The 26303-nt window shown below is 41.1% G+C and overlaps 2 protein-coding genes across 3 annotated transcripts in view; both read right to left on the reverse strand.

Annotated features, from left to right (window-relative positions):
- ARHGAP18 (Rho GTPase activating protein 18) overlaps window positions 1–9422 on the reverse strand; it is a 59649-nt gene extending 50227 nt beyond the window's left edge. For both annotated transcript variants that reach the window (XM_053381883.1, XM_053381882.1), the window contains exon 1: window positions 9014–9422. In XM_053381883.1, coding sequence (XP_053237858.1) covers window positions 9014–9057 — 44 coding nt within the window. In that variant the 5' untranslated portion in view covers window positions 9058–9422. The remainder of the gene's footprint in view (window positions 1–9013) is intronic.
- Window positions 9423–15901: 6479 nt separating this feature from the next.
- On the reverse strand, window positions 15902–25035 carry TMEM244 (transmembrane protein 244). The gene is made up of 5 exons (XM_053381885.1): window positions 24954–25035; window positions 24494–24567; window positions 18481–18606; window positions 17456–17500; window positions 15902–16474 (listed from the first exon to the last, which is right to left on the reverse strand). Exons 2-5 carry the CDS (start codon window positions 24558–24560, stop codon window positions 16380–16382), a joined length of 333 nt encoding a protein of 110 aa, XP_053237860.1. The 5' UTR covers window positions 24561–24567; window positions 24954–25035; the 3' UTR covers window positions 15902–16379.
- Between the last annotated feature and the right edge of the window lie 1268 nt (window positions 25036–26303).

Genomic DNA, 26303 nt, shown 5'->3' on the forward strand with positions numbered 1-26303 from the left:
GGGAGATTAGCATTACAGTAATACCCCTAGTTATGAACCATCCTCCTTGCAAATGCTTTGGGTTACGAGCTCCGCTAACCCGGAATTAGGCGCTCCTGGTTGCGAACTGTGCCCCAGGATGTGAGTGGAAATCACATGCCAGAGGCATGCGCGCAGCGGGAGGCCCCATTAGCAAAAGCGCACGTCAGGTTAAGAATGGTTTCGAGTTGAGAACAGACCTCCAGAACGAATTACCGTATTTTTCGCTCTATAACACGCACCAGACCATAACACGCACGTAGTTTTTAGAGGAGCAAAACAAGAAAAAAAATATTCTAAACGAAATAGTGGATATATGATTTTAGTGGTTCATGCTGTGCCCACAGACATGTGATCTGACAGTGAGTTTGGAGTAGCCCAATGCAAAAATCCTGAGGATCCATGTGGATCCATGCTTTGTAACCACGGAGGAGGGAAGGAAGGGGAACCATTGATCCTCTGCTCACGACTGCAGCAGATCCCCCCCGCCACCCGGAGGTATTCGCTCCATAACACGCACAGACATTTCCCCTTACTTTCTAGGAGGAAAAAAGTGAGTGTTATGGTGCAAAAAATACGGTAAGTTCATACCCAGAGGTACCACTGTACTGACCAAATTACTGACCAAATCCAGGTAGGGTTTCTTAAGGAATGGCCATACTTATCACTGTTTCCTTTCAGCAGACAGAGACCAAGCCCTCTTGCAGCTGGCTGTCCCTTCCCCACTAGTTTTTCTCAACTATGATTGGCAAGAGACATGGGTACAAGTCATGGGACCCGGATTGAACCAAGCACCTCGTCTACATCCTTGAGCCTTACAAATTTAAACTCATCCCACATCACAGAACCAGTGTTCTGGACACCTCTAGAGATTCATCTGCTATAACAGCAGTCTAGATCCTGGCAGATACAAGCAATTTTATCCCCAAAACGCTTTGCAAATGAGCCACAGCAAGCCACCAATGGTTCTACCACCTCCTTCGGCCTACTCTATAAAAGGCCCCATACTACCTGGAAAAGCTCTGCCAGAGGACACCATGAAGATGCAATGTAGGAAGCAAAGTATGCATTGGTTGTCACTTTCACTGCCACTGAGTAGGCTTGATAGTGACCAGTTGTACTCAATTGTGTTCAATTGTATTAGTCTGTAGTTTTCCTCCACTTGCGTTGAAGCTGTCTCTCAGCTTGTTTCATTGCCCTGAGCTCTGGTGTGCACAAAGGTACCAAGCGGGATATACAAAGTGGGAGAGGGCACAAGGGATTATTGTGTCAATGGCCTGAGCCATTCTCATGTTCCACAAATTAGCCAGCGCTTCAACAGAAACACCAGTCATATTAGCCAGAACATTTGTTAAGAGTGCTGGGAATAGTAGCTTTGTGGGAGTAAACTACAGCTCCCCGGATTATTTGGGGGAGAGCCATGTGTTTTAAATGTATGGTGTGGATATCACCTTGTTCCATCTAGCTCTATACAGCATTGTCCACTGGATGGAAGTGGCTTTCGAGGATTTCAGATAGGTCCTATCAAGAGATACCAAGGGTTGAACTTGGGCCTTGTGCTTGAGCTAGTGCCCTCTTGTGTCTCTGATGAAGAATGCCCATGCATATGAAATCTCACGCTACAACAAATGAGCAAGCTTGTTTGGGATATATCACAGAGCTCTTTTCTGCTGATCAAGCCATGCCTTGCTTTGTGAGGCAGTCTGGAGTGCCTGTGGAATTCCAAATCGGAATGGCTAGGGGATTATAAATATTACTTGTAAACTATTGATACAATCAGCATTAATTACTATTCATTATGAATCTTTATTTATTTAAAAGGGAAGTGCTTACTATTTTAGAAAATGAGCGTTATATATATGCACACATTGCAAACATGTAAATTTCAATTTGTTTTCATAAGCCACACAGGGAAAGGCAGTCTTTTCTGTGCTGTATAGTCTGATCTGTTTTGAAGAGATTATAAATATATTTGTTTGGGGTTTTTTTGTTTAGTTTAGACACCATATATCTAACCAAGATTTAACTCTGTTTGAACACTTATCTGAAGTCCACAGACCCCCTTTAAATTTGAATATGAGAGTTTTTTCTGATTCTGGTGAGTTTTGTGTTATCAAAATTTCAGTGAATTTGCTATTACCATAGTAAACATCTCTTGAATTTGGATGCAAATGAAAGAAATGTTAATGTATACAAGATGTCCTGTGATCTAAAACCTAATTCTTTTCCAACAATGGTAGGACAGATTTGATAACCAGAGCATAATGGTCTGCTCTGTTAGTCAAACCAACAATTAAATGTGGTCAGAAAGGGGAGGGGGATGTTTGCTCTGGTTGCTAAGCAGTGATTCATCATTTGTGTTATAATCATTTGTAATATTTGCTCTACATACTCAATAGATAAGAAACCAAGTTACATTTATCTATCTGGCGTCCTTTAAAAAATCATGATGTATGTCATAAAGTTCAGGAATTTTCAATTTTTTAAAATAAATGCATACTTGGACAATCCAAAGATAAGCACTTGGCTATCCTTCACCACAAGTTCCCAGGGCAGGTTACAATAACATAATATACAAACCAATAAAATAGTTGCAATTATAAAAACAAGTAAAACCATTCCAACTAGAACAAAACAGCCTTTTGGTTTTAAATAAGAGAAATGTAAGTGTGTCCTTAATTTTCGTACTGAAGTTTCATTTTGCAGGTTTTCCAATTATTTTTAAAATATTTTATTTGCCACTCATTTGTAAGCTTTTTAATTGGTGTACTGCGTGTGGAAAAGAAAGAAATATTTTAAATTTCTATATTTTAAATTTCTAACTTTGTGGTACCTTGAGTGGTTCAGCCCTGAGCTAGTCGGGGGGGGGGGGATATACTTAATAATTAATTAAATAAATAAATTGCGCCCAAAAGTGGATTATGCCACCAGTGGGTGTTATTTGGTCTGTGATATACCATATTTTTCCATGTATAAGACTTGGGTTTTTTTACCAAAAAAATAGGTTTAAAATTGGGGCTCGTCTTATACACAGGTAGTGCCGAGGAGTGTTTTCTTAATTTGGAGTACCCAAAAATAAGGGGCATCTTATACATGGGGGCGTCTTAGACATGGAAAAATACGGTATATAGTATGTTTTATGAGAGTTATAAATGGAAAATACAGGTAAAGTAACAATTAAATAGTCTTAAAAATATCATTCAGTGCAGATGTTCATTCCAAAGAGCCTTTAACTCCGCTCCCACTTAGAATGGAGGCTCATATGGGCTCCATGCACCTAGGCTGCCCTACGAGAGAATAGGTACATGTAGTTCACCACTCTCCAGTTTATCTCAGAATCAGTGTAATAAGAGAGCTGGGGGGTGGGGGGGTGGAGTGTCCCACCCTTCACTAATACACTTTCAGGGTGGCTAACAGCCATGTGACTATTAACACAATAAACAAAATAAACAACACAACATAATAACGTCAACCAACAGGGGTAATAAGAAATACTGAATTCAGTAACATTTACTTCCTGGTAAGTGGATTTAGTTATAGATCGCAGTCCAGTGCTGCACAAGTCTGCTTCCCATTGACTTCAATGAGCCATATTCACAGATTTGTGTGTAGAGGATTGCAGCCTTTAAAATCCGCCCCTCTGCTATTATTGATACCGTCTTTATGTAATGTGCTATACAAGTATCTTTTGTAACATCAGTGACCGCTTTACTTATGAATACTGTCTTGTTTTTTATTGGTCTGCCCATTCTTTGTCTTGCTTTGTTTGTTCAGTGTTTCTCATATTAGTCATTTGAGGCTGTTCTACCCATTTCTGTCTCCTTTGTTCGTTGTTCTAAAGTATTATTTCACATTGGCTGTGAATTTATTTAATTATATGTAAACATATTTTAATTGTGTACAGCGTTTTTATCAACAGGGAAGCTTCCTAAAAATAGAAGGAAATACTTTTGGTGTACTATTTTTATATTTTGACTTACACCCAATTTGCATAGAAATATTAGTAGTGGAATCCTGGAAACTACATAATTAATTTGTCAACAGAACAAGAATGCTTAACGCAAATCAGAATATAAAGTACTTTTTTTTTTTTTTACAATTAAAGCAGTGTATTAGCACACCCATTTCAGAAACTATAGCAGCCCAAATCTAGTATGTTAGTTAATCAGTGCATAAATGAATCAGTTTAATTTCCTGCAACTAAGTTAAGTTGTTTCTGGGCCACCCAGAGTCGCCACAGTGTCTAGAAGGGAATTGAGAAGAAACACATAAGGAGAAATCCAGAACCATCAGGCTCAGCCCTCAAAAGCCTTTCAAGCTGAATATTTGATAACCTAAAATCTTTGATAACCCATAGTTTTCTACTATTCCTAGTAAGGCAGCCATGTTAGTCTGCTGCAGAAAAACCAGTAAAGAGTATTGTGTCAGTCTGGAGACCAATACATTCATTATGGCAGAAGCTTTGACAGACTACTGTTCACTTCATCAGATGCATGAAAGCTTGTGCCTTAATAAATGCATTAGCCTTTAATGCACCACAAGGCTCTTTGTTGTTGTTTTTACTAATTAACTTGTTAACCTAAGGAAAGGAGATGATCAAGGACAGAACTAAAATGTAAGCTCAGGTTTTGTGTGTGTGTGTGCGCGCGCGCACACCCACACCCACACACCATATATCATAATGACACCACAATCTCTGTTGTGCCTCATTTCCAAAAGGAAACACAAACCCTAGGTAAAACCACTGGAACTCATGGAATCTCACACCACTCTGAGATTGGGGTGGCATGCAACATTATGTTCACACACATATGGTGATTTTCCTCCTCTCACAAGACTGGGCTTATTTCAGCTGACTATGACATCATCATCATCACCATCACCATCATCATGCTGATCAACTGCTCTCACGATTCAAAAGAAAAGTTTTATCATGTTAGAAATACAAAATTCAAGTATTCTTCCATTTCCCTTGCATATCCAAATGCTTACCATGAATATCTCTCTAATGAGTAGCAAGAACATAAAGGTAAAGGTAAAGGTACCCCTGCCCGTACGGGCCAGTCGTGTCCGACTCTAGGGTTGTGCGCCCATCTCACTTAAGAGGCCGGGGGCCAGCGCTGTCCGGAGACACTTCCGGGTCACGTGGCCAGCGTGACAAAGCTGCATCTGGCAAGCCAGCACAGCCCACAGAAACACCGTTTACCTTCCCACGAGTAAGCGGCCCCTATTTATCTACTTGCACCCGGGGGTGCTTTCGAACTGCTAGGTTAGCAGGCGCTGGGACCGAGCAACGGGAGCGCACCCCGCTGCGGGGATTCGAACCGCCGACCTTTCGATCAGCAAGTCCTAGGCACTGAGGCTTTTACCCACAGCGCCACCCGCGTCCCACAGCAAGAACATACTTGCTACCTGTTAGTTGCATTGATTTCCTTCTTGTCACCCATCCATTATTAAGATTTGCCTCTGTATTTAACTATTCTATCAGAGTCTGAAGTTTGTTAAACGTTGCTGCATTAGTCTGCTCAGCCTTGGAAAAACATTATGCCTTCCAGTTCTATGCCGAATAAGCATTAAAAACATAAATATTGTGTTCTATTCTTGTTTTTTATTTCCCATCGGTACTGCTGATTCTCTAACTACCAGGTCAGATCCATAATGATTTCAGATAAGCACGCACCATCATAGTAATTTATTGCTTAACTGTAGGTCATAACAACAGTAAATAGAAGAGGATAAATAATTAAAGTCAACAAGCACAGATGCATAACAGTAAATAGGCATTGCACTGCATAAAATCTGGGCAAGGGATAAATTTTAGCCTCACAAAAAAAGTTAATCCACAGTAACATAATACATTTGCATAGGCCGCCTCCACCATAATGTTTAATTAAATCAGACTCGTCTTCCCCATTTAGGTATATCAGTGTCTAGACCTAAATTCCCTGCTGGCTTTTCCCCTTTTTGAAGTGTGGCTGATTCAGTTCAGTAACTGTGTTCAAGACTCAGCTTACAAAGTCCTTACATTCTGAGTGTAATCAATCGAGTGTCTTTGATGATGCCAGGATAGCCAAAGCTTGTCTAATTAATTAACTGAGAGTGATTAATGACTCAGGCATTTTTTACACATTCTCAATATTATGCATATAATATGAACCCAAGCAAAACTATCTCAGCACAGAGAAGTTCCTCCTGCATTCCATATATAGCAGCCATGAGTATGCTCCAGGCAAAATTTCTCCATTCTTATTTCTTCATTGCAAATGATTCAACATATAACCATGTCATTAAAGTAAGTTTAAAATGTACAAGATAATCCTTTTAACAAATGTAAAATGAGATGCAGTCTTTTGCAAATCTATGCATTTAGCAAAGTATGGGATGGGAAGTATTTTTAAAGCATATATTTACAACAAACATACCGTGCATACTACAGTTCAAGAATAATCCTTTTTTTAAAGTGATAATTCAAGCGCTTCTAGCTTAGCAAATATGGAAAGACATCTGACCCTCACAGCCTGACTCATTGAGGTATCTATTATTTGCTAGGACACTTCCAAACCATAAAGAAATTTGGAATACAGAAAAGCAAGTATCCAAACAACTGATTCTGAATGTTCAGTAGGGCTTTAAATTTTAATTTCTCCAACAGTAGCTACCCATGTTACATGGCAACTTATGTTTGAACCTAAGGAGACTTTACAGAGCAGTTTATAACACAGTAAGGGAGTCTTCCAATGAGAACATATGAGCTATGCTGGTCCATCTAGTCTAGCATTCTGTTCTTACATTGGCCAGTCTGATGCCAATTGGAAAACCCCATGCAGAATCTGAGTGCAAAAGCACCCTTCCCAACTGTGATTCCCAGCAACTGATATACAGAGGCATACTGCCTCAGAGACAGTGGAGACGGTGTATGTAAAAAAAAATCCTGCTACTTATGGTCTTTATATTCCAGCAGTATTCAAGGTACTCTCATCACTAGTCAAGTTTGAAAAACACATTTTTTAACAACAGTTGATATGCATACTGCAAAATTTTCCTCCAAAGCACACTACCAAAAAACAAGCCTGATTTGCACAAGGCACAGAAAAACTTCAGGTACTGCTGAGTTCCTAATTTACTGACTTAAACCATAATCAGAGTAAGTAAGGGATAAGAATATGAGTAGCCCAGAATCAATCTACCTTGCTGTCTATCATATGCAGTTGGGAACATATGCATATGTACAATTGGAGAGATAACAGAGTTCAATCGTCACTCAGAAACACATTTCTTGCTTACAGAATGCATGCTATGTTAACCACTGCCTTCTAGGAATTTACTTGTAAAGAAATCAGAGCTACCACTTCATGCATTAGCAAACAGTTGTGCAAATATCAATGCTTAAAGGCTGAAATGGGTCCTCTCTAAGGATATGCATATTATGATCGTTTGTATTCCAGGAAAATCAATTTCCACTAACATACCCCCAAGTATTATTATTATTATTTGATTAAGAGAAAAGCAAACAGGCTTGAAACATCAAAATGAACAGAGTGGAGGGAGGATTGCACTGAAAACATTTTCTAGAAATCAGGATGGAAAAAGTTTAAAATAATAAATAAAATATGTGCCGAGATTGTTTGCTAGTGTAGAATCTACCTCACTCCCATGAGTCTATGTGAAGATATCCTCATTTAATGGTTCTACACTAGGACCACCTGCAACAACTATTTTTATATGAAAACATATAAATTGTGTTATATAAACATATTGTAACTTCTACTAATAGAGTTCTTCTTGCACCCCTCCTCTTTACAAGTGATATTTATAAAACAAAATCAATACAAAATATCAGTTCTCCCATTTAAGAGCAGCAGTCACCCTAGAACGGACTTACCAACTGACAAGGCATTTGAAAACCTATTGCTCCCCAGAGGATCTACCACAGGTAGAGTGTATAGTTTGGTATCTGTATGTTTTCTCCAAGGAGCGGTTTGTGTGAATATGCAAGAAGTGGTTTGAATTTAATCGAGAAATTTTTTGCACAGGGAAAGGGGTCCCGATCCTATATCTTTTCAGCTACCCAACCCCACAGGCACTCTCAGCTTGCTTTTGTTTTGTGTGTCCTCTGTCCCTTCCCAAGGGCCGGCAGTCCTGACCCCCATTCCCCAATGGCATGTCCAGTTTGGGATGGAACTGACAATTTAGTCTGATGTCGAGAGACTTGCCTGATAGTGACAATGGGCATATCCCTAAAAGAGGGGAGGGTGGGTGTGTTGCAAGTGTGTTGGGTGAATTGCTAGGAGGGGGGTGCATTTAGATGTCAAGGAAATAAACAACTCTCTGACTTTTAGAAGACATTTGAAGGCAGCCCTGTTTAGGGAAGTTTTTAATGTTTGATGTTTTATCTCTTTTTTATTATTAATATCCTGTTGCGAGCCACCCAAAGTGACTGGGGAAACCTAGCCAGATGGGCAGGGTATAAATAATAAATTATTATTATTATCATTAAATTAGTATAAATTATTATGCATTTAAGTGTTAAAGAAACAATATACTGAGACTGAGTACGCACTAAACACATGAGAAGCACAAATATTTCCTTCAAAGAATTCAGCCTTTTGTTAAGGGTTGCTGGGAATAGTGAACCTGAGAGGGGTAAACTACAGTGCCCAGAATTCTTTGAGGGAAAGAATGGGCTTTCAAGGTGCCCAATGCCCGAGAGAAAGAATGTGAATTGGGGCGATGGGGTGGGGGAGTGTATAGAGAAAGTGTAATAACTATATTTGTGGGGGTTTGTAAAAGAGGAGTTAAACAGGCTTGTGTGTGAGAGAGAGCTCTTCGTGTGTGAAATTGCTGGAGCGCGGTGCGTGCGCCCAGTCAACGGAGCGCTCCAAATGGGCGCGCAAAAGAGGGAACCGCGGAGAGTCTCCCGCCTCCGAGGCTGCGAGGCTTCTGGTTGGAGGAGCCGGCGGGGAGCGCGCGCGCGAGCAGGCGCCGGCCGCCTTACCTGAGGTGCAGGTAGTGCACCAGCTTGGTCACCACAGTAACCATCTTGGCGAGGTCCACCTTCTCAGAGACTGAGTCCGAGACGAGCAGGAAAGGGCGGGAGGTGGTGGTCTCCGGCTGCGCTTTCCTGCGGGAAGGATGTTTCCAGACCCGCCGGGGCCACTTCTTCCCTTGCCTTCTTTGTACGCGCTGCTGCTCGTGTCCCTGGGGCGACTTTCCTCAGCTGAGGCTTCCACCTGCTCGGCATGAGGGTGGGCGCCGTCTGTCGCCCTCGCTCCTGCCTATGCTGCTGCTTGCTGTTCACGGGAGGCGACGGACAGAGGGAGGAGCGGGCAGGCGCACAGCTATGTGGGGAACAGGCTGCCTCTTGGGCGAGCTGTGGCTTCTTCCCTCCTCCTCGTCGTCCTCCTCCTGCTGCTAGGGGTGGCGTTCCCACCCCGCCGCTGCCCCTACCGACCCCTCTCGCCGCCTCAGAGCTTAAGCGCGCGCCGAGCAGCGATAGGAAGAGATTGCGGGTAGCGCCAGCTGTCATCTAATCACCTCCCTGGAGTGATTTCAAGCAACCTATCGCAAAGCGCGCCACTGTTTCTGGCGGAGTGCGTTTGTCACCCGTGTGGCGGGCGGAAATTCAACAGGTGGTGCTTCCTGGCATAGGAGCCAACTCCTAGGGGTCGAAGTGCCAGATTTACGTATAAGCTAAACAAGCTATAGCTTAGGGCCCCACTCTCTTGGGGGCCCCCAAAAAATATAAAGGGGGAAAAAACCTGGATGGACATTTCCAAAATTTAAGATAAAAAAAACAAAAAACCTACAGACAGCAACAGTGTTTTGTGTTGTGTAGACTCCTATGATGTAAGTAATTGGCCCTGCCTACTAGCCTGCTCCCTAAAATATCACTGGTTTGCTCATTTCTATATACAGTGGTACACAAAAAACAGCAACAATTTGTTGTTGACAAAGGACAGCTGGACATATACCTCGGGGTGCGAACAGGATCTGTGCTGGAGCCCCATTCGCATCCTAAACAGAACGTAAGACACGACTGCGCATGTGCGCAGGTCACATTTCGCTGCTTCCGCGCATGTGTGTGATATGATTTTGACTGCGCATGCGCGAGCGGAGAAACCCAGAAGTAATGCGCTCCATTACTTACGGGTTGTCATGGAGCGCTACCCAAAAATACTTATCCTGAAGCGTATTTATCCCGAGGCATGACTGTAAAGAGCCCCGTTACCTTCAGTAGCTTAGGGCCTCATCAAACCTAAATCCCGCCCTGGACACCCCGCCTCCCGCCATGAAATATTTGAGGAGTCCATTGCCCGTCAAAGTTAATGGGTGCTGCCATTCAAATAGTTTCCGTGTGCCATGTCACGTGATAGATTATGTGGGGCAGGTTGGCACCCCTGCTACCTAGTGTTTATTCCTTCTGCCCCAGTGTTGGTTTAAAGGTATGGGTGGGTGTGCATCTGGTGCACCTTCCACATGTGCCTGCGAGGCACAGTCCTATGTGTTTAGCAGCTGAAGTTCATGTGGCATACTTTCGCCTGACATAGACAGCATTCAGTTCATATAGTGCCATCTTGACCCAGTTTGCAGGCATCTGAGAGCCCCAAGTAGAAGCACATGGCATCGGTTGCTACATGTGTCAATCACTTTTCACATAGCTCTTCTCCATTCTGTGGATTTTGAATGAAGTGGAAGCTCAACAGTGAAATTCAGCTCAGGGCTATATCATAAGGAAAGATTCTAGAATTCACAAAACGGTGAGCCTCCCAAAAAAAAAAAGGCTCTACCTGTACTGTCACACTTCCTTATTCAGTGTTAAGGGTTTTATCCTCTGCCACACAATGGAAGAATATAGTGCAGAGAGACAAGTGTGCACATTGTCTAAAGCTGTGATTAACTAACAAAAAGAAAGGGAGGGGGAGAGAGAGAGAGAGAGAGAGAGAGAGAGATTAAAGTTTTAGTCATTACCTGACCAGATGGGTAATAATTATATAGGCTCTTAATCAGAAAAGTAAATGGTCTAATTAAATCACATTTGGAAATATATATTTAAAAAACAAGAATTAATCTTTAGACACTGATACCAGTTAATGAGGATTTAATGTTTATGGTTGTAATTTGGTGTACATTGGATTATACTCAGTAGCGAGTGTAATGTGTCATTAAAGATTTCCTAAACACCTAAACAGAAATTGCTCATTCAAAATGGGAATTTCTGAAAGCGGACATTGACTCATTGGTACATTTTCTAGATACATCCCAGAAAAAAGCTGGACTTGTGCCAGATGGGTGGGTTATGTATGTATGTATGTATGTATGTATTATTATTATTATTATTATTATTATTATTATTATTATTATTATTTTTGTGTCAGCACAAATAAGCTGATATTCAGAGTTTTGTGTTTTGGTGTTTGACTGCAGTAATGCTCCACAACCATGTAAACTATAATTTCAATCATTCTTGATCATTGGCCATGCTGGCTGGAGTTGATGGGAAATGCAGTCCACCAACATCTGGAGGGCCATAGGTTACCCATCCATTGGATGACATATACCTGGAGATAAATAGGGGGATGTTGTTTTGGATCTCTTGCCTGCCTTCAGGACCATGATAGTATCTGACCTGGATTGTGCTGCTGAGATGCAACTTGGGGATACTTCTTTCCTGGTGGTAAACCTCAGGATGTGGTACTACAGCTTTCAGAATGATTTTTAATATGTACGTGAAAGTGCTGAGAAGAATTGAGTATAGTGTTATTATTGGTATGTTGGTGATACTCAATGAGTTGTCTCTGTTTTCCATCTAATCCTAGGGGAGCAGATGAAATTCTGAATAGCTGTCTTAAATCATTGATTGATTGACATATTTCTATACCAGCAAATCATAAAATACCAAGTAGGTTTACATGGGTAAAACATAAAACATCATTTATATAATAGCTAAAGTAGGCTGGTTTAGATTGTGGCAGTCGTGAAGAGGGAAAGGCCTAGATTTCATCTCTGCTTTTAGCAAAAAGAATGAGATAGTGGAAGATCAATCCACAGTCTTCCAAATCATATCTAGTTTAGCCCTTGGTCTTCTTAAATGTGTCTCTGACTTCAAAGACAATATTTTCACAAAGAAAACTCTCTCTAGTCTAGTGAATAGCTCCTGGAGATGCAGACAGCTCCAGTTTTTGTTACATTATAGTGCAAAAATTACCAAAAACTTGGTGATTCAGAATTCTCTGTGATTTAGAATTCACTATAGATCAGATCCACATAAGATGCAACAATGTGGGTTTGCTGGCTCTACATTCACACTATGCCCCTTTATGGTCCCCCAAAACATTTCCTGAAGGTCAAAGAACTCTCTGGAATGGGGTGGGATGAGGCACAATGGGCTGCAGCAGCATGGGATAATTGCGAGAATTTGTTGGGACTACTTATGCTTGGAATCTAAGCCTATATGAGAGCCCAACCTGATGACCTCCAGATGTTTTGGACAAGTTCTAGCTAGGGCTGATGGGAGTTGTAGTCCAAAACATTTGTAGGGCACCAGGTTGGCGGAAGCTGCTTTATGTCCCTTTATGTAGTTTTTTATTGTAACTATATGTAAGCTAAATTCTACAATTAGAATAAAGATTACAATCTAAATAACTGGTTACATCTGCTTATTTAGTGTTATTGATTCTGCTTCTATGATAGAGACTTGTTTCAAAGTACACAGCTGCAAGTTCGAGAAGAAGAAAACAAAAGAAGGTATGGAGAATGGAAGCAGGTGAACTCTTGAACTAGAAATTGTGGATGTGAGAGCATCTAAGGTCCATAAGCTCAGCTGTTCCCTGCCCACAGAGATTTAATAAGGCAGTGCCCACCTTGGTGCTTAGAAAGTCTGAATTTTCTGTTAGAAACCAAATCCATGCTTGTATCACATTCCTTACTTAACCAATGCAATGGCAGAAGCTTAAATATTAACTTTAAATAATGTACATATGTACATTTGAAAATAATAATAATATGAATTAGAACATTCTATTAAATTTCATATTTCTGGCTTACTTTTTTCCTAGAGCTGAAAAGTGGTATATGAGCACATGCCAACATGAAAGAGAGATCTATCTTTTTATTGTTTTCTGCTTGGAATGCTGGCTAGTCAGAAATATATTTCCTAAAGCAGTGGAAACCCTTAAATCCTTTGTAGTCTTCATATTTGAATACTCACTGAGTTCTAGTTTTTGGCTTGTTGATTGTATAAAATGTTGTAAGACCAGACCATTTGTCATTTCAAAACTTGGGAGTTGGTAAAAGAGTCAGAATGATAATAAAAATTAAGTAAACTTACCCTGTAGAGCAACATTACTGAAGCTGCTGCTTAAAATAAGAAAGACTCTGTTAAAAATAGATACCTGTTTCACCCATGGATTAACTTGAGTCATAATCCACTAAAGCTCTGTGCCTAGGTACATTTTCAAACCATGCCCCAAATAGTTTACAACAAATGCAGTTGCAGTACATACATTGCTGTACCATTTTATTTTCATCTGGTCATGCTCAGCATTAAGTTCTAATACAAACAACCCAAGAACACATCCTGCAAAAGGCATTGGCTATCCGTTATCATAGATCCAACATTTATTGACACTGAAGCCATGAATCACTGGGTTGTATTAAATGTATTACCCAGGAAAGTGCTCCGCACAAGGATTTCTCCTTGTGCAAGTGAACATTCTCCCCCTCTCCTCTCCTTCCAAAGCCCCTAAATCTGTTTTGGTGTTCAGATTAGCAGAGGAACTCTTCTGGATTGTTCAATCACCCTCAAAAGCTTGGGGTGATGGTGGCCTAGAAGATGGCATACTCTTTGGAAGCCCCTAAACTGTGGAACTCACTCCCCACAGAGGTGTGATTAGTATCTTCAGAGCTGTCAATGAATGATGAAAACACACCTGCTTACCCTGGCTTTTGACACCTGAGATGTATATACGGTATATCTAGGACCCACCTTATTTTCTTACTGTTTACAGTACTATTTTATTGTTGTTAGCCGCCCTGAGCCTGGCTTCGGCTGGGGAGGGCGGGATATAAATAAAATTTATTATTATTATTATTATTATTATTAGTTATTTTAAACTGTTTTTAAGATTGTGTTTCAATTGTTGCAACTTGCCCTGGAACCTTAGGGTGAAGGGTAGGTAAAAAATTAAAATCATCATCGCCACCACAATAATATTATGCTTGTATATATTTGACCCATTTGTTAGTATGAAGTCATTCAGCTGCTTCACATGCAAATAAGCCTAAGATGAGGAAGGACATTGGTATAATGTCTATGGATGTCACAAAGGCACTGACATCCATCTAAAGCAAGGAAAAGTGCAATTCCACTATGAAGTTCTGAAGGGCCATTTGGGAACTGTCTCCCGGATTAAAAGTTTCGTTTTCATTAAGCAATTGCTTGTGTTTCCTTCCTTTTCTATAGTACAGTGTTTGAATTACGGGTTTCGGGGAGAACACCCTTCTGCTGCCTTCCTTATCTACTGCTTGTAGACAGCTAAGGGGAGCATGACTTGTTTAGAATTGGGGGGATTCAGTAAGTGGGGCTAATGGATTTCACAAAATTTCATAATTTGAGCACTGTGGTGTACCTCACTTGCCCTGCTGGGAAAATGCTTCAGAATAAGAAGGTGGATAGATAAAAAGCAGTGTGCATGTATATGTGTCAAATCTCACAGGCCCAATAAACAAATCAGGGTAATTATACAACATGTGCTATTTAATTCAATGGACCACTTCGCTGCAGACAAATGTGCCCTCAAAGTCACATACTGAAGACTGGGTTCGTTGCTCTTTCGGCTTTCTGGGGGATGAGTTTTTACTAATTAAACCGGTGAACTCCACACCATCCTCTTATACTTTCAGTGATATATGGGTAAGACTTAATGCTGTCCTATAACTTTATATTTGCATTAAGAATAGCTGTAATTTTGGACTTAGCTTCACTTCCACATTTTCTTGTGCATTAATCATATAAACATTATTATATTGCAATGGAAGCAGCTCTGTAGCTAAGACAAGTGGCTTTATAAAACTTGATTGTTATATTCATAATAAAATCAAGACATTTTTTTAACCCAGTAGAAAATTTAGCATAGAAATTTTACCTTAATTGAACCAAATTTCAGAAATTTCTGACAAATCTTAAATTTCAGCAAGGCAATCCAACAAGGCTATGAGATTCTGGGTAGGAAGGGCCTTGGGGCACAACAACCCAGAATGGGTTTCTTAAAAACAAGTCATGCCAGATGAATCTCATTTCTTTTTTTTGGATAGAGTTACAAGGTTGGTAGATCAGGGGAATGCAGTGGACTTAAGTGCATCTTGATCTCTGTAAGAGTTTTGACCAAGTCCCGTGATATTCTTGCAGAGAAGTTGGTAAAATGTGGGCTGGACGTGGTAACTATTAGGTGGATTTGTAGCTGGTTGACTGACCAAACCCAAAGAGTGCTCACTAATGGTTCCTCATCACCCAGGAAAAAAGTGACAAGTGGGGTACCACATGGTTCTGTCCCAGGTCTGTTGTTGTTCAATGTCTTTATAAGTGACTTGGATGAAGGAATGCCACAGAAGATAGAGTTGGGATTCAAGATTACCTTAACAGATTGGAGAACCGGGCCCAAACAAAATTAATTTCAATAGGGACAAAAGTAAGGTTCTGCACTTAGGCAGGAATATAAGATGGCTTGCCAGTAGTACATGCAAAAAGCATATAGGGGTCTTAATAAACCACAAGCTGAACATGAGTCCACAGTGTGATACAGCAACAACAAAAAGCTAGTGCTATTCTAGGCTGCATCAACAGAAGTATAGTGTCCAGCTCAAGGGAAGTAATAATACTGCCCTATTCTGGGCACCACAATTTAAGAAGGATGCTGTATTGACAATCTAGAACATGTGTAGATGAGGGTGACCAAGATAATGAAGGGTCTGGTAACCAAGCCTTATGAGGAATGGTTGAGAGAGTTGGGTTCATTTGGCCTGAATAAAAGGAGACTGAGAGGAGATATTATAACCACCTTCAAAAATCCAAAGGGCTGTCACATGGAAGATGAATCAAGCTTGTTTTCTCCTCTTCTGGAGGGCAGGACCCAAACCAATGGATTCAAATTACAACAAGGAGGATCTGACTAAACATCGGAAAGAGCTTTCTGGTGATAAGAGCAGTTTTATTGACTAAAAATAGTTATTCCTATACAAAACAAGCAAGCACCTAGGTTATGACAGCATATAGAATTCTGATCTACTTAAAACTGCATGCTAGCGTTGGTCCACACATCCATGTGCATTTTCATAAAGCAACATAGGCACTGAAAAAATGCATTTCAGAAATTATCCAGAACTGGATAAATAAAGTTGTCTTTGAACAGGTAGTAAGCCAAACTTTGTCCAACACAAACCATCAAAATTAGGCCCGAACCTGTAAACAATACAAGAATATGTTAGATTAGTAATAGGAGCAGCTAGCAAGAATTTTAAAATACCTGTTTTACAATGGAAAACAGTGATGAAGCATATATTGAGAGGCATATATTTGGTTGGGCTGTGTTTCAGGGGTTTTTTGTTTACAGAGCAGACAAGTAAGGAGGGGGATATGATAGAGGGGTACAGAATTATGCAGTGTGGATAAAGTGACTAGGGAAAATGTTTTCTCCCTCCTTCTCAATACTAGAACTTAGGGCAATCCAAAGAAGCTGAATGTTGGAAGGAAGTACTTTTTCACACAGTGATGACCACCGGCTTAGATAGCTTTCAAAGAAGATTGGACAAATTCATGAAGAATAAGGCTGTCCGTGGCTACCAGCCACATTAACAATGTTCTGCCTCCACTGCTAGAGGCAGTATGTCTCTGAATACTGGCTGCTGGCTCTCACAGGTGGGGAGAATGCTCAGGTTTTGCTTCAGAGGTTCCCATAAGCATCTGGTTAGTCACTGTAAGAACAGAGTGCTGAGCTAGATGAGCTTTTGGCCTGATCTGACAGGGTCTTTTTTATTTCCTATGCTTTATAAAGGTAAAAGGTAAAGGGACCCCTGACCGTTAGGTCCAGTTGTGGAAAACTCTGGGGTTGCGGCGCTCATCTCGCTTTATTGGCCGAGGGAGCCAGCGTACAGCTTCCGGGTCATGTGGCCAGCATGACTAAGCCGCTTCTGGCGAACCAGAGCAGCGCATGGAAACGCTGTTTACCTTCCCACTGGAGTGGTACCTATTTATCTACTTGCACTTTGACGTGCTTTCAAACTGCTAGGTTGGCAGGAGCAGGGACCGAGCAACGGGAGCTCACCCCTTCGCGGGGATTCAAACTGCCGACCTTCTGATCAGCAAGTCCTAGGTTCTGTTGTTTAACCCACAGTTATAGTTGTGCTATTTTGGATAATTAAATCATAATCATTTAACTCATACCTAAAGCTGCCCACCAGTGCAATGTCAGCGGGAATTCAGACATAACTGCAAAACGAAAAGTTACGGTACATTTTAGGAGTAATGTCAACATGACAAAAATTACAATATTATCTCAAACAACACCGTAAAACCTCAGTCACTCACACCCCAGTGCTAGAAACTGAGATATGAAAGTCAGGAGCTAAATGGCACCTTGAGCCTAGGTTATGCGCACTACAACGGAATGTCTAGGTGCGCTTTTTATAACAAGAATACAAAGCTGAAAATGAATGAACTGCAGCTAAAGTATTATGTTCATTTTTCACATGGGGAAGATGAAAAGGGTCGCCCTTTCCTTCCACTCTGAAGTTTTACTCTGAAATCTTAGGTGCAATACTTCACCCAGAGCTCAGAAACTCCTTGTGCTAGTGAAATTCCGTCGCAAAATGCGCCTAGAACAATGGGAGTTTTGAACACTGCCACACCCCACTAGACATATGTAACATCAGCTGTGCAGCAGGTAAAGGCACAAAGGAAGAATCAGGAGGTTAACATGGGCTCCTGGTAGTTCATTTACAAGTGTGGCTCACTGCCCAGCAGTGCAAAATCAGCAGGAATTGGCTTGTTCACACTAGGAAGTTCCCATCAGGAATTTCCAAATACAACAGAGGGGTCTCATCATCAGACTTGATCAGTTTATCAATGCTGTCAGTGTGAGCCCATCTGAAGTCAATTTGCAATGCTGTCTTGGATTCAAACTATATCTGAAAACAGAATTTTCCCTCTGCAGATAGCGCCAGGCTCAGGGTTGCTTGCAATGAGTATCCCCAGAACAATCCTGCGAAGAAGGCTAAGCAGGGAGAACCTAATGGCTCACCGAGTGGAACTTCAGCAAGAGCTCAAGACACAGAAGCAAGGAGAAGCTAATAATCCAAGTAGTCCCAGTAAAGCCAAAAGCATCGCTTTAAAAAAAACTGGGGTAGTTGTTGTTTTAAATCAACAATACTTCTTTTTCTGTGGATTTATTAACTAAACAGCATACGTACCAGCCGCAGTTATGGTGATGTGAATGACTGTAACAGTCACTGCATAATCCCAAACCCATTCTTCTACAACTAAGACAAAGAGCAGTCCAGAGATGAGATAGGTTATTTCCAGTGACACTAGAAGAACTAAACAAACAGAAAATGAGTTACAGTAGTGGATGGGAAGTTGTATCCTATGGCTGCTGCTAGTCCCAAGACTGCTAAATTATCCACTGCTTGGCAGTTGTATTTATCCTCAGCTCCAGGCTCAGTTTGCTAAGCATTCTTTGCAATTAAGGAGGCATACAGAGTTGCTATGGGAGACATGTATCTCTTTCATTCAGGGCCAGCTCTATCATTAGGGAGAAGTAAGCAGACGTTCCAGGCAGTAGACAGCAGAAGGCAGGGAAATGGAGCTGCATTTACCCTGTGGCCCCCTAAGCCAGGCTGCTGCCCTTAGGTTTGGTGGAAGATGCTGTTCCAGAGCCAGTATTGAAGTAACATCTGGCTACCTGTCTTGACTTTTGTACATGGTCTAGGGGGAGATGCCATCTTGTCCTTTGCCTCAGGTAGGAAAAAAGTCTTGCTTTAGCCCTGCTTTAATTTATGTGTATGCTTTGATTGGGGAGTCTGAATTCTAGCCACATGCTAGCACAATGAAATAATTCCCATGTGCTGCTTGTATCGATCTGGAAGTGGAAATCCATAGCAACATTTTTAAAGGGATTTTGGATTTCCTCTGGTGATCCTCTTAACACCTTACACACCGTGCCACATGTCTGCAAGACTGCCTTTTCAGCCCCACAATCTAAGATAATAGCAAAGTAAATACTACCAGGAGGTCACCTTTACTTTCAATCCAAAAGTTTGGAAGATGATGCTTTTCAAGGAAGGAGGTATGGTACAACACAAAACAATCCTGAGGCAGCAGGACATCTTGAATTGTCTATGGATGCTGCACTCCTCAAAGTGGGGCAGAAAGAAACACTACACACCACAGGACTTCTCAATAACTTAGGATGGCTGACAGTTTGCATATGAACAAATTTTTGCAGACAGATTTCATTGTAACATTTTAAACACCATTAATACGTTTTTAAAGTACTTATTGTTCTGAATGTGGCAGATTTTCATAATTGCCGCTGTAATTTCCCCCGCAAAAGTATTTACTGTAGTCTCCTGCCTGCCATGAACAAGATCCCATTATGCACTAAATTAAAGTAGTTTATGGGTACTTATTGTTGCTTAGACCAGCAGTAACCTCATGAAGGAAATGAACTTAAAAATTTACACAGTTAAATGTTGCCTTGAGCAGTTGGTTCTCTATCAAGACTGAAAGACAATCCACCTTATCCTTCAAGGAGCTGATCCATCATCAGCCAAAATTAATAGTAAACATCCACTGACTTTAACAAAGACAAAGAGGTTTTTGAGTGATTAAAGAAGGTCCATAGTCTTTTTATATCCATTCTCTTACTCTCTGCCATAACTGCAATAAGATCTATGAAAAGGTAAGCAATAATACTTTCCTGATATTAATTCAGAAGTGTCCCTCTAATTTATTACTCAGACCTTCAGCAGCTGCTCTGGTCATTACTGTAATTAATCTACTGCTCTCCCGCAGATAACCCTGGACTTAACTGGCTTTCTTTACCCACACCAGCATTCAGGAAACCCTAGAGACCTGGAGAAGGGAAGGAATCGAGGGCTCAGTGCTTAGTTTCACAATCCAGTCATTTCACCTCTCTTTCCTTCTCCTCCTTTAGTCTCTAGGATTTGGGGGAAGAAGGAGAAGCAAGGAAACCTGCCATCCCACGATCCCATCCAACTAATTCTACTGAAGCTGGCTCACATGATTTGCATGAAGAATGAGACTGCATGGTCAGAAGCAAGAGCTCTTCTACAGTGGAACAGACTGCCTCGAAAAGTGGTGGGTTGTCTGTCATCAGAGGTTTATAAGCAGAGGTTGAATGGCTGTATGTCAGGGATTCTTTAGCTATGATTCCTGCATTGCAGGGAGTTCTCATAGAAAAAAGTTTTCTCAAGATCTCATAAAAATCTTGAATGGCTTAAAATCATAAAAGTGTGTGTGTGTATATATATATATATATAAAGCACTTTCTATTATATGCTTCTGCTCTGAGACATAGATAAAATTATATTATCTGGTTTTGGCTACACAGCTATGAAAGGTAAAAAAACCAACCTGCTCTTCAAAAACAAGTTTATATAAAAGTGGAATTTGTCTATAATAATCACCATTTTCCTGAGTTGCACGTGGTCAACCCTATTTGCATTATGACTAGATTGGCAATCCCAAAATGATTAGCTGCTATATTCAGGAATCCACAACAACTTAGTGAAGTTGCTTTAAAACTTGGCACAAATGCTAGAAAGCGGTGCTGTTGGTTATTGGAAAAGTGTGGCATGGGCGCAGTATTGTAAAAGACCTGTGGGCTGGAGAGAGGATCTATAGACTAGAATGCTATAATAATCTAGAGAATACAAGTGGGTGTCAAGAGTGATAGAATGGTCATATTAGTGCAGTATGTGAGCAACTAACACAGAGAGGTAAATGAAGAGAATGAAGCTGCACATTTATGAGTGCTGTAGTAACATAGATGCTGGTAGAAGCTGACAAAAGACCTTAGGGCCACTGTTGATGCTGCACTGGTTAATTTTGCCATGAAGCACTAATTGGGGAGCTGACACGCCAATTAGGAGGGTTACAACTACTTTAACATTTATCTCTGTTCTGTGATCTGCCAAGACAGATGACTTGAGTACTAAAGCACAACATATGTAGATGCAAGCTCAGTTACTCCCCCATTAACTGCTGGCTTCATCATCTTCATAATGGGGTCCTGCTCCAATCCCCTGGCATCTTTTCTGTCTAGACACATTTCCCTCAGTGGAACACCCATTTGAAATGAGGCCCTGAGGGGCCAAGTAGGGCACAGTGTTTGCCCCAGTGACTCCATCTGAGGATAACCACCTCAGGGAGAGGAGAAAGAGGGAGGGTGCTCTGAATTCCAAAGCCGCCTAGTACAGGAAAAAAACAATCTAACTGGTTCCAATATGCCTCAGAATATTTAAAAGGTATAGGACCATGTCTTTGGGTTGGTAGAAAACCTAATTTAGGATGGATCACAAAAACCACTTCCCCCACATTTTGAGGTGAGACCCATAAGAAGAGTGGTCTTGGGACTGCTCAATAATTGTCGATCTGTCGGGTCTAAAAGAACCAGAAATCTACAGCTCTCTGTGTTGCAGCCCTGTTTGGTGAGTTACAAGAGCTTTAGCAGGGTGGTGAAGTCTTTCTACCTGACTCTTGGGACACTCTCCAGGCCTCACCCCTTATCCAGCTACACACTCTCTTTCTAGGCTAAACCCCTCACTACTTGTGCTTCATATCCTCTTTGGGTGTTTTTGCCTGGCTGGAATGTGTCCTTGTTACAATTATTATTGCCTGCCTGGATAGAGAGGGTTGTGAGAGTGTGTTTAGATACTAGCCCACTGTACAAACTTAAAATGTGCAGTTGTTTCTGGCCTAACCAGAGGACTGCCCAAAAGGCAATGTGACCTTTAGACTGAGAAAGGTTGCCACACATAGCCCAGACCCTCCAAGTGTCCTTATTTTCCAGGGATGTCCCTAATTTAGAGAAGGCATCCCAGTTTCTGATTTGATCCCACTTTTCCTTAGGATGTCCCTATTTTCATTGGAGAAATGTTGGAGAGTAGGGAATTATCCAACCTCCGAGCTGTCTGAAGGCAATCCTGTATAGGGAAGTTTAAAAAAAAATGTTTAATGTTTTCTTTTGTGTTTATATATGTTGGAAGCTGGCCAGAGTCGCTGGGGCAACCCAATAAGATGTGTGGGGTATAAATATTAAAATTATCATTATGGAATGGGGCACCCCTATTTTCATCGGAGAAATGTTGGGGGGGTATGGTAGCCTACAGATGTTGCAGTCTTCCCTAGACACTACAAGCTGTGGTGCTCTTACGCTCCAGAGTAACTCTGCCAGCCAGGAGGGCCATTGGCAACTCCTGACATGCAGGGATTGTAAGGCTTCAGAATCAGATTGACAAAGTGTTGATTCTATTATCCAGCGGCCAGCTTGTGATCTCCTGGCCTTGGATTCCTGGTTTCCAACTTTCTTCCAGTGCTATTTTCAGTTCCTTTTGCCCAAGCCTTTTAAAAATGGTCTCAACAAGTGTTTGGAGGCAGGAGGGCCTCAGAAAAAGATGCTTGCCCAAAGCCATCAAGCAAATTCATATTTAAATCTCTGTTACTGCTTGCCGGGGGCGGGGAGGACCCAGTGTATGCTAGTACATCATATCAATAAGACTGAGATGAGATTTGTATACAATAAGTCACTTATTACAATTACACATGGCTTTGCTGCCAGCCCCCACCCCAAGTAACTAAATCACCTCCCTGAATGTTATTTTAATCTAAAAGCAAATCAGTAGCATATCTCCTCACATTTTCTGTTTCCGTAAGTGTTTGAGATGTTTCTCAAAACAATTTACATTTTAAAAGGTTTCATTCATAGCGATTTAGCTTTCGTTTAAGGAAAAAAGACCATAAAATAACTAAAATGTATGTATTTAATGTAAATCACTCTCTTTTAGCCCAGAAGGGGAGCCATAATAGCTTTATAAAGAATCACAGCCAAGACGATTCACAGCTTATACAGCAACAGGAATCCACAACCAATCCTAGCTATTTGATTAGTATATCTGAATGATACATGTGCTTTCATATACCTGCTTTTCACATTCACGCTTAACATTTCACGCTTAACAAGTTCAGGTGTGAGGAACTTGTGGCCTTCCATATGTTGCTGCACTTCAACTCCCATCATGCCTGGCATTCGGCCATACTGGTTGGGGCTGACAGGACTTGGAGTCCATAAATATCTGGAGGACTGCTGGTTCCCCATCCCTGGTGTGCATAATTGAAATCTTGGGTGTATACTTTCAGAAATGGGAACCTCCAGACCCACAATGTTCAGAACCCTATTTCCTTTATTCATCTTTTTGTGGGCCTGAACCCCTTGCTTTGGGATATGTTCTTTTGTTTTGCATGACAGGAATATTTCCATATGAACTAGGAATGCTGAGTAATTGTGAGATGTGTTAACAATATTATCAGGGCTAGCTCTGGGTGGGCATCTCAAGTAGGCCCCCAACTGAAAAGTCATACATATAGACCTCTGGAATCACATTGCTGGAGAAGGCATCGTAGGTCATCAATAAATCTGCAGCTAAGGAATCCCCAACATGTGGCTTTGCAGCCTCTGCTTAAAGACCTCTCTATTCTCCACCTCAGTAACTGGTTCCACTGTCAAACTGCTATGTACTTTAGTACTTCACTAAACTTTTTTTTTTAATGATTTCAACTGTTTTTAGTTGTTGTTTTAATGTTTTATTGTTGCTGCGTCTGCCATCCTGGGCTCCTTCAGGAGGGTGGGATATAAATTGAATAAATAAATACCATTGACTTGAAATTAGTAATGCCATACAATATGAAATTATGAAACCATGAAGCAGATATGGGGAAACCTCAGGTTCAGGAGTCAAATGCAGGCCTGATGGTCTTCCTGGGTGACCCTCACAATTTTCCCCAGACTACACAATCCCAAGCCAAACCTCTCACGAGCCCTGCTTTACACCTTCCTTGAGTGTTTTTGCCAGGCTGAAATGTGCCCTTGAGCTCTCATAATGTCTCTTCCTTGCATGTGTGGAGGATAGAGGGCTGTGTGTACAAACTACTCTACTGTACAGAGGTAAAATTCACATTTGTTTCTTTCCTCACTTTTGCCTATGGCCCACAGAAGGATTCCCTGAAGGGAATTTGGCCCTCAGTCAGGCTGAAAAGGTTTCCCCAACCCTGCTAACCCTGCTATAAGATGATACGATCTGTATAATACATTTAAAAAATTCAAGTGTTTGAAGTATTTCAGTAGAGAAACCATCTAAGAATAAGACCATCTTAAGAATAAGGACTTCAAGGAAGAACATTTACCTAAATAATATGAGTGAATCCATGATGGGCTGGTCTTGAAGTCAAATGGTGCCAGTCCATCCAACATCTGCAGCCTGTGAAGAGTTGGACAATTTTAAAGTTTATCCCAGTACAAGAAGCTTATGATACTAAATCAGGCAAATTATTGTGCATGTGTGCCGATTTCCTAAATGCTTTTAATGTCTTGCTAAGGCAATTTTAGCTAATTGTTCTACTTTTCACAGAAGATGTTTTAAAAGCCATTATGTATTTTACAGTGAATTCAAGCATCCACTCTGTATGCTTATATGGACACATTTAGCTACCATACTATCTTTTATTATGCTAAAGAATTCCACCCAAAGTATCTGAGGCCATGTTTGAGCAAAATGTTGTCAGCATTGCACTACATCTGTAGTCACATAGTCATTCATTCATTCATTCATTCAATCATTCATGATTATTGCCAAGGTATTCCTACCTGAACGCTGTGAAACAAAAGCATAGGACCACATAATACACAGAGTAGAATATGATCACACATAGTAGGAGATTGAGCAAAACAATCTGTAAAGGAAAAATGACATGAAGCTCACTTTCAAGTTACCCAGAAAACAAAACCTCAGCAGTAAGACACCTTACCCTAAACTATTATTATTATTATTACTTTAGTACATATATGTCCCTCTTTTTTTCCTATAATGCAACTCAAGGCCATCTGCATAGGATTTCCAAGCAACCTCATATCCAAGCACTGGCCAGACCTAAACGTCAGTTTACTAAATGTCAGTTTACTACAATAAACTCTTGGTAAGCGTGTCCATTTTGAACATTTGAATACTACCTTCTCCTGCTTGCCTGGATTTCTGATGAAGCAAAAACATGTGCTGGATTTTCATCCCTGTTTGCTAGGGCAACACAAGCTGATGGCAAACTGCGTGCACAGCTTGTTAAGCTACCACTTTGTAGGACCCAATGACTCATTCTTGTGTTCATGGCTGAACAGAGTCTTGAGCCGAGGCCCAAATCCCACAACAACAATTTGTTCTCCATCCACCTCATCTCATGTTTGCAAACTTCATGCAGCAGACCAAATAAAACTCTAGTTGTCACCACACTAGAAATGTTACAGTTACTTGGAGAGAATCCTGTAAATGATAATAAAATGTATGTGAAAGATTTAAAGAATGAACTTTCTATAACTGGATGCCAAAAGGCTATTTTAGCTTAAGGTTACCAGTCATCCCCAGTTCCCGGGGACAGTCCCCGGATTTACAAATCAGTCCCCTGACAAAATCCATCTATTTAGTAGGAAGTTGAAAAGTGTCCCTGGATTCACTGAAAAAAATCTGGTAACCTTATTTTAGCTGGTGGCCAATTGCTCTGGTCCTGATCCAAGACATCACTTAATCACAGAGTGATTAGTAAGCCTATATGTCAGGCATAGGCAAACTTGGCCCTCCAGATGTTTTTGTGACTACAATTCCCATCATCCCTGACCACTGCTCCTGTTAGCTAGGGATCATGGGAGTTGTAGGCCAAAAACATCTGGAGCGCCGAGTTTGCCTATGCCTGCTATATGTCTTGATATTCTACCCGCCTCCCATCCCTGCTGCCATATCTGGTGCATTTCAAAAACTTTGTTCTGTTTAGAAATAATAATAAAGTAATCCAGCATGGTTCAGTGATTTGTTAGTCACAATTTGGTTTGAAGCCAGTGCTTTTCTTCGGGGGGAGGGGACGCAGGGGTACGCAAACCCTAAACATTTTGCCAATCTAAGTTGGGCCTCATTGAGGGACAGTATTTCAATATAAGTAGGAAAATGAGAAT

The sequence above is a fragment of the Podarcis raffonei genome, chromosome 3, assembly GCF_027172205.1.
Source record: "Podarcis raffonei isolate rPodRaf1 chromosome 3, rPodRaf1.pri, whole genome shotgun sequence".
NCBI lineage: Eukaryota > Metazoa > Chordata > Lepidosauria > Squamata > Lacertidae > Podarcis > Podarcis raffonei.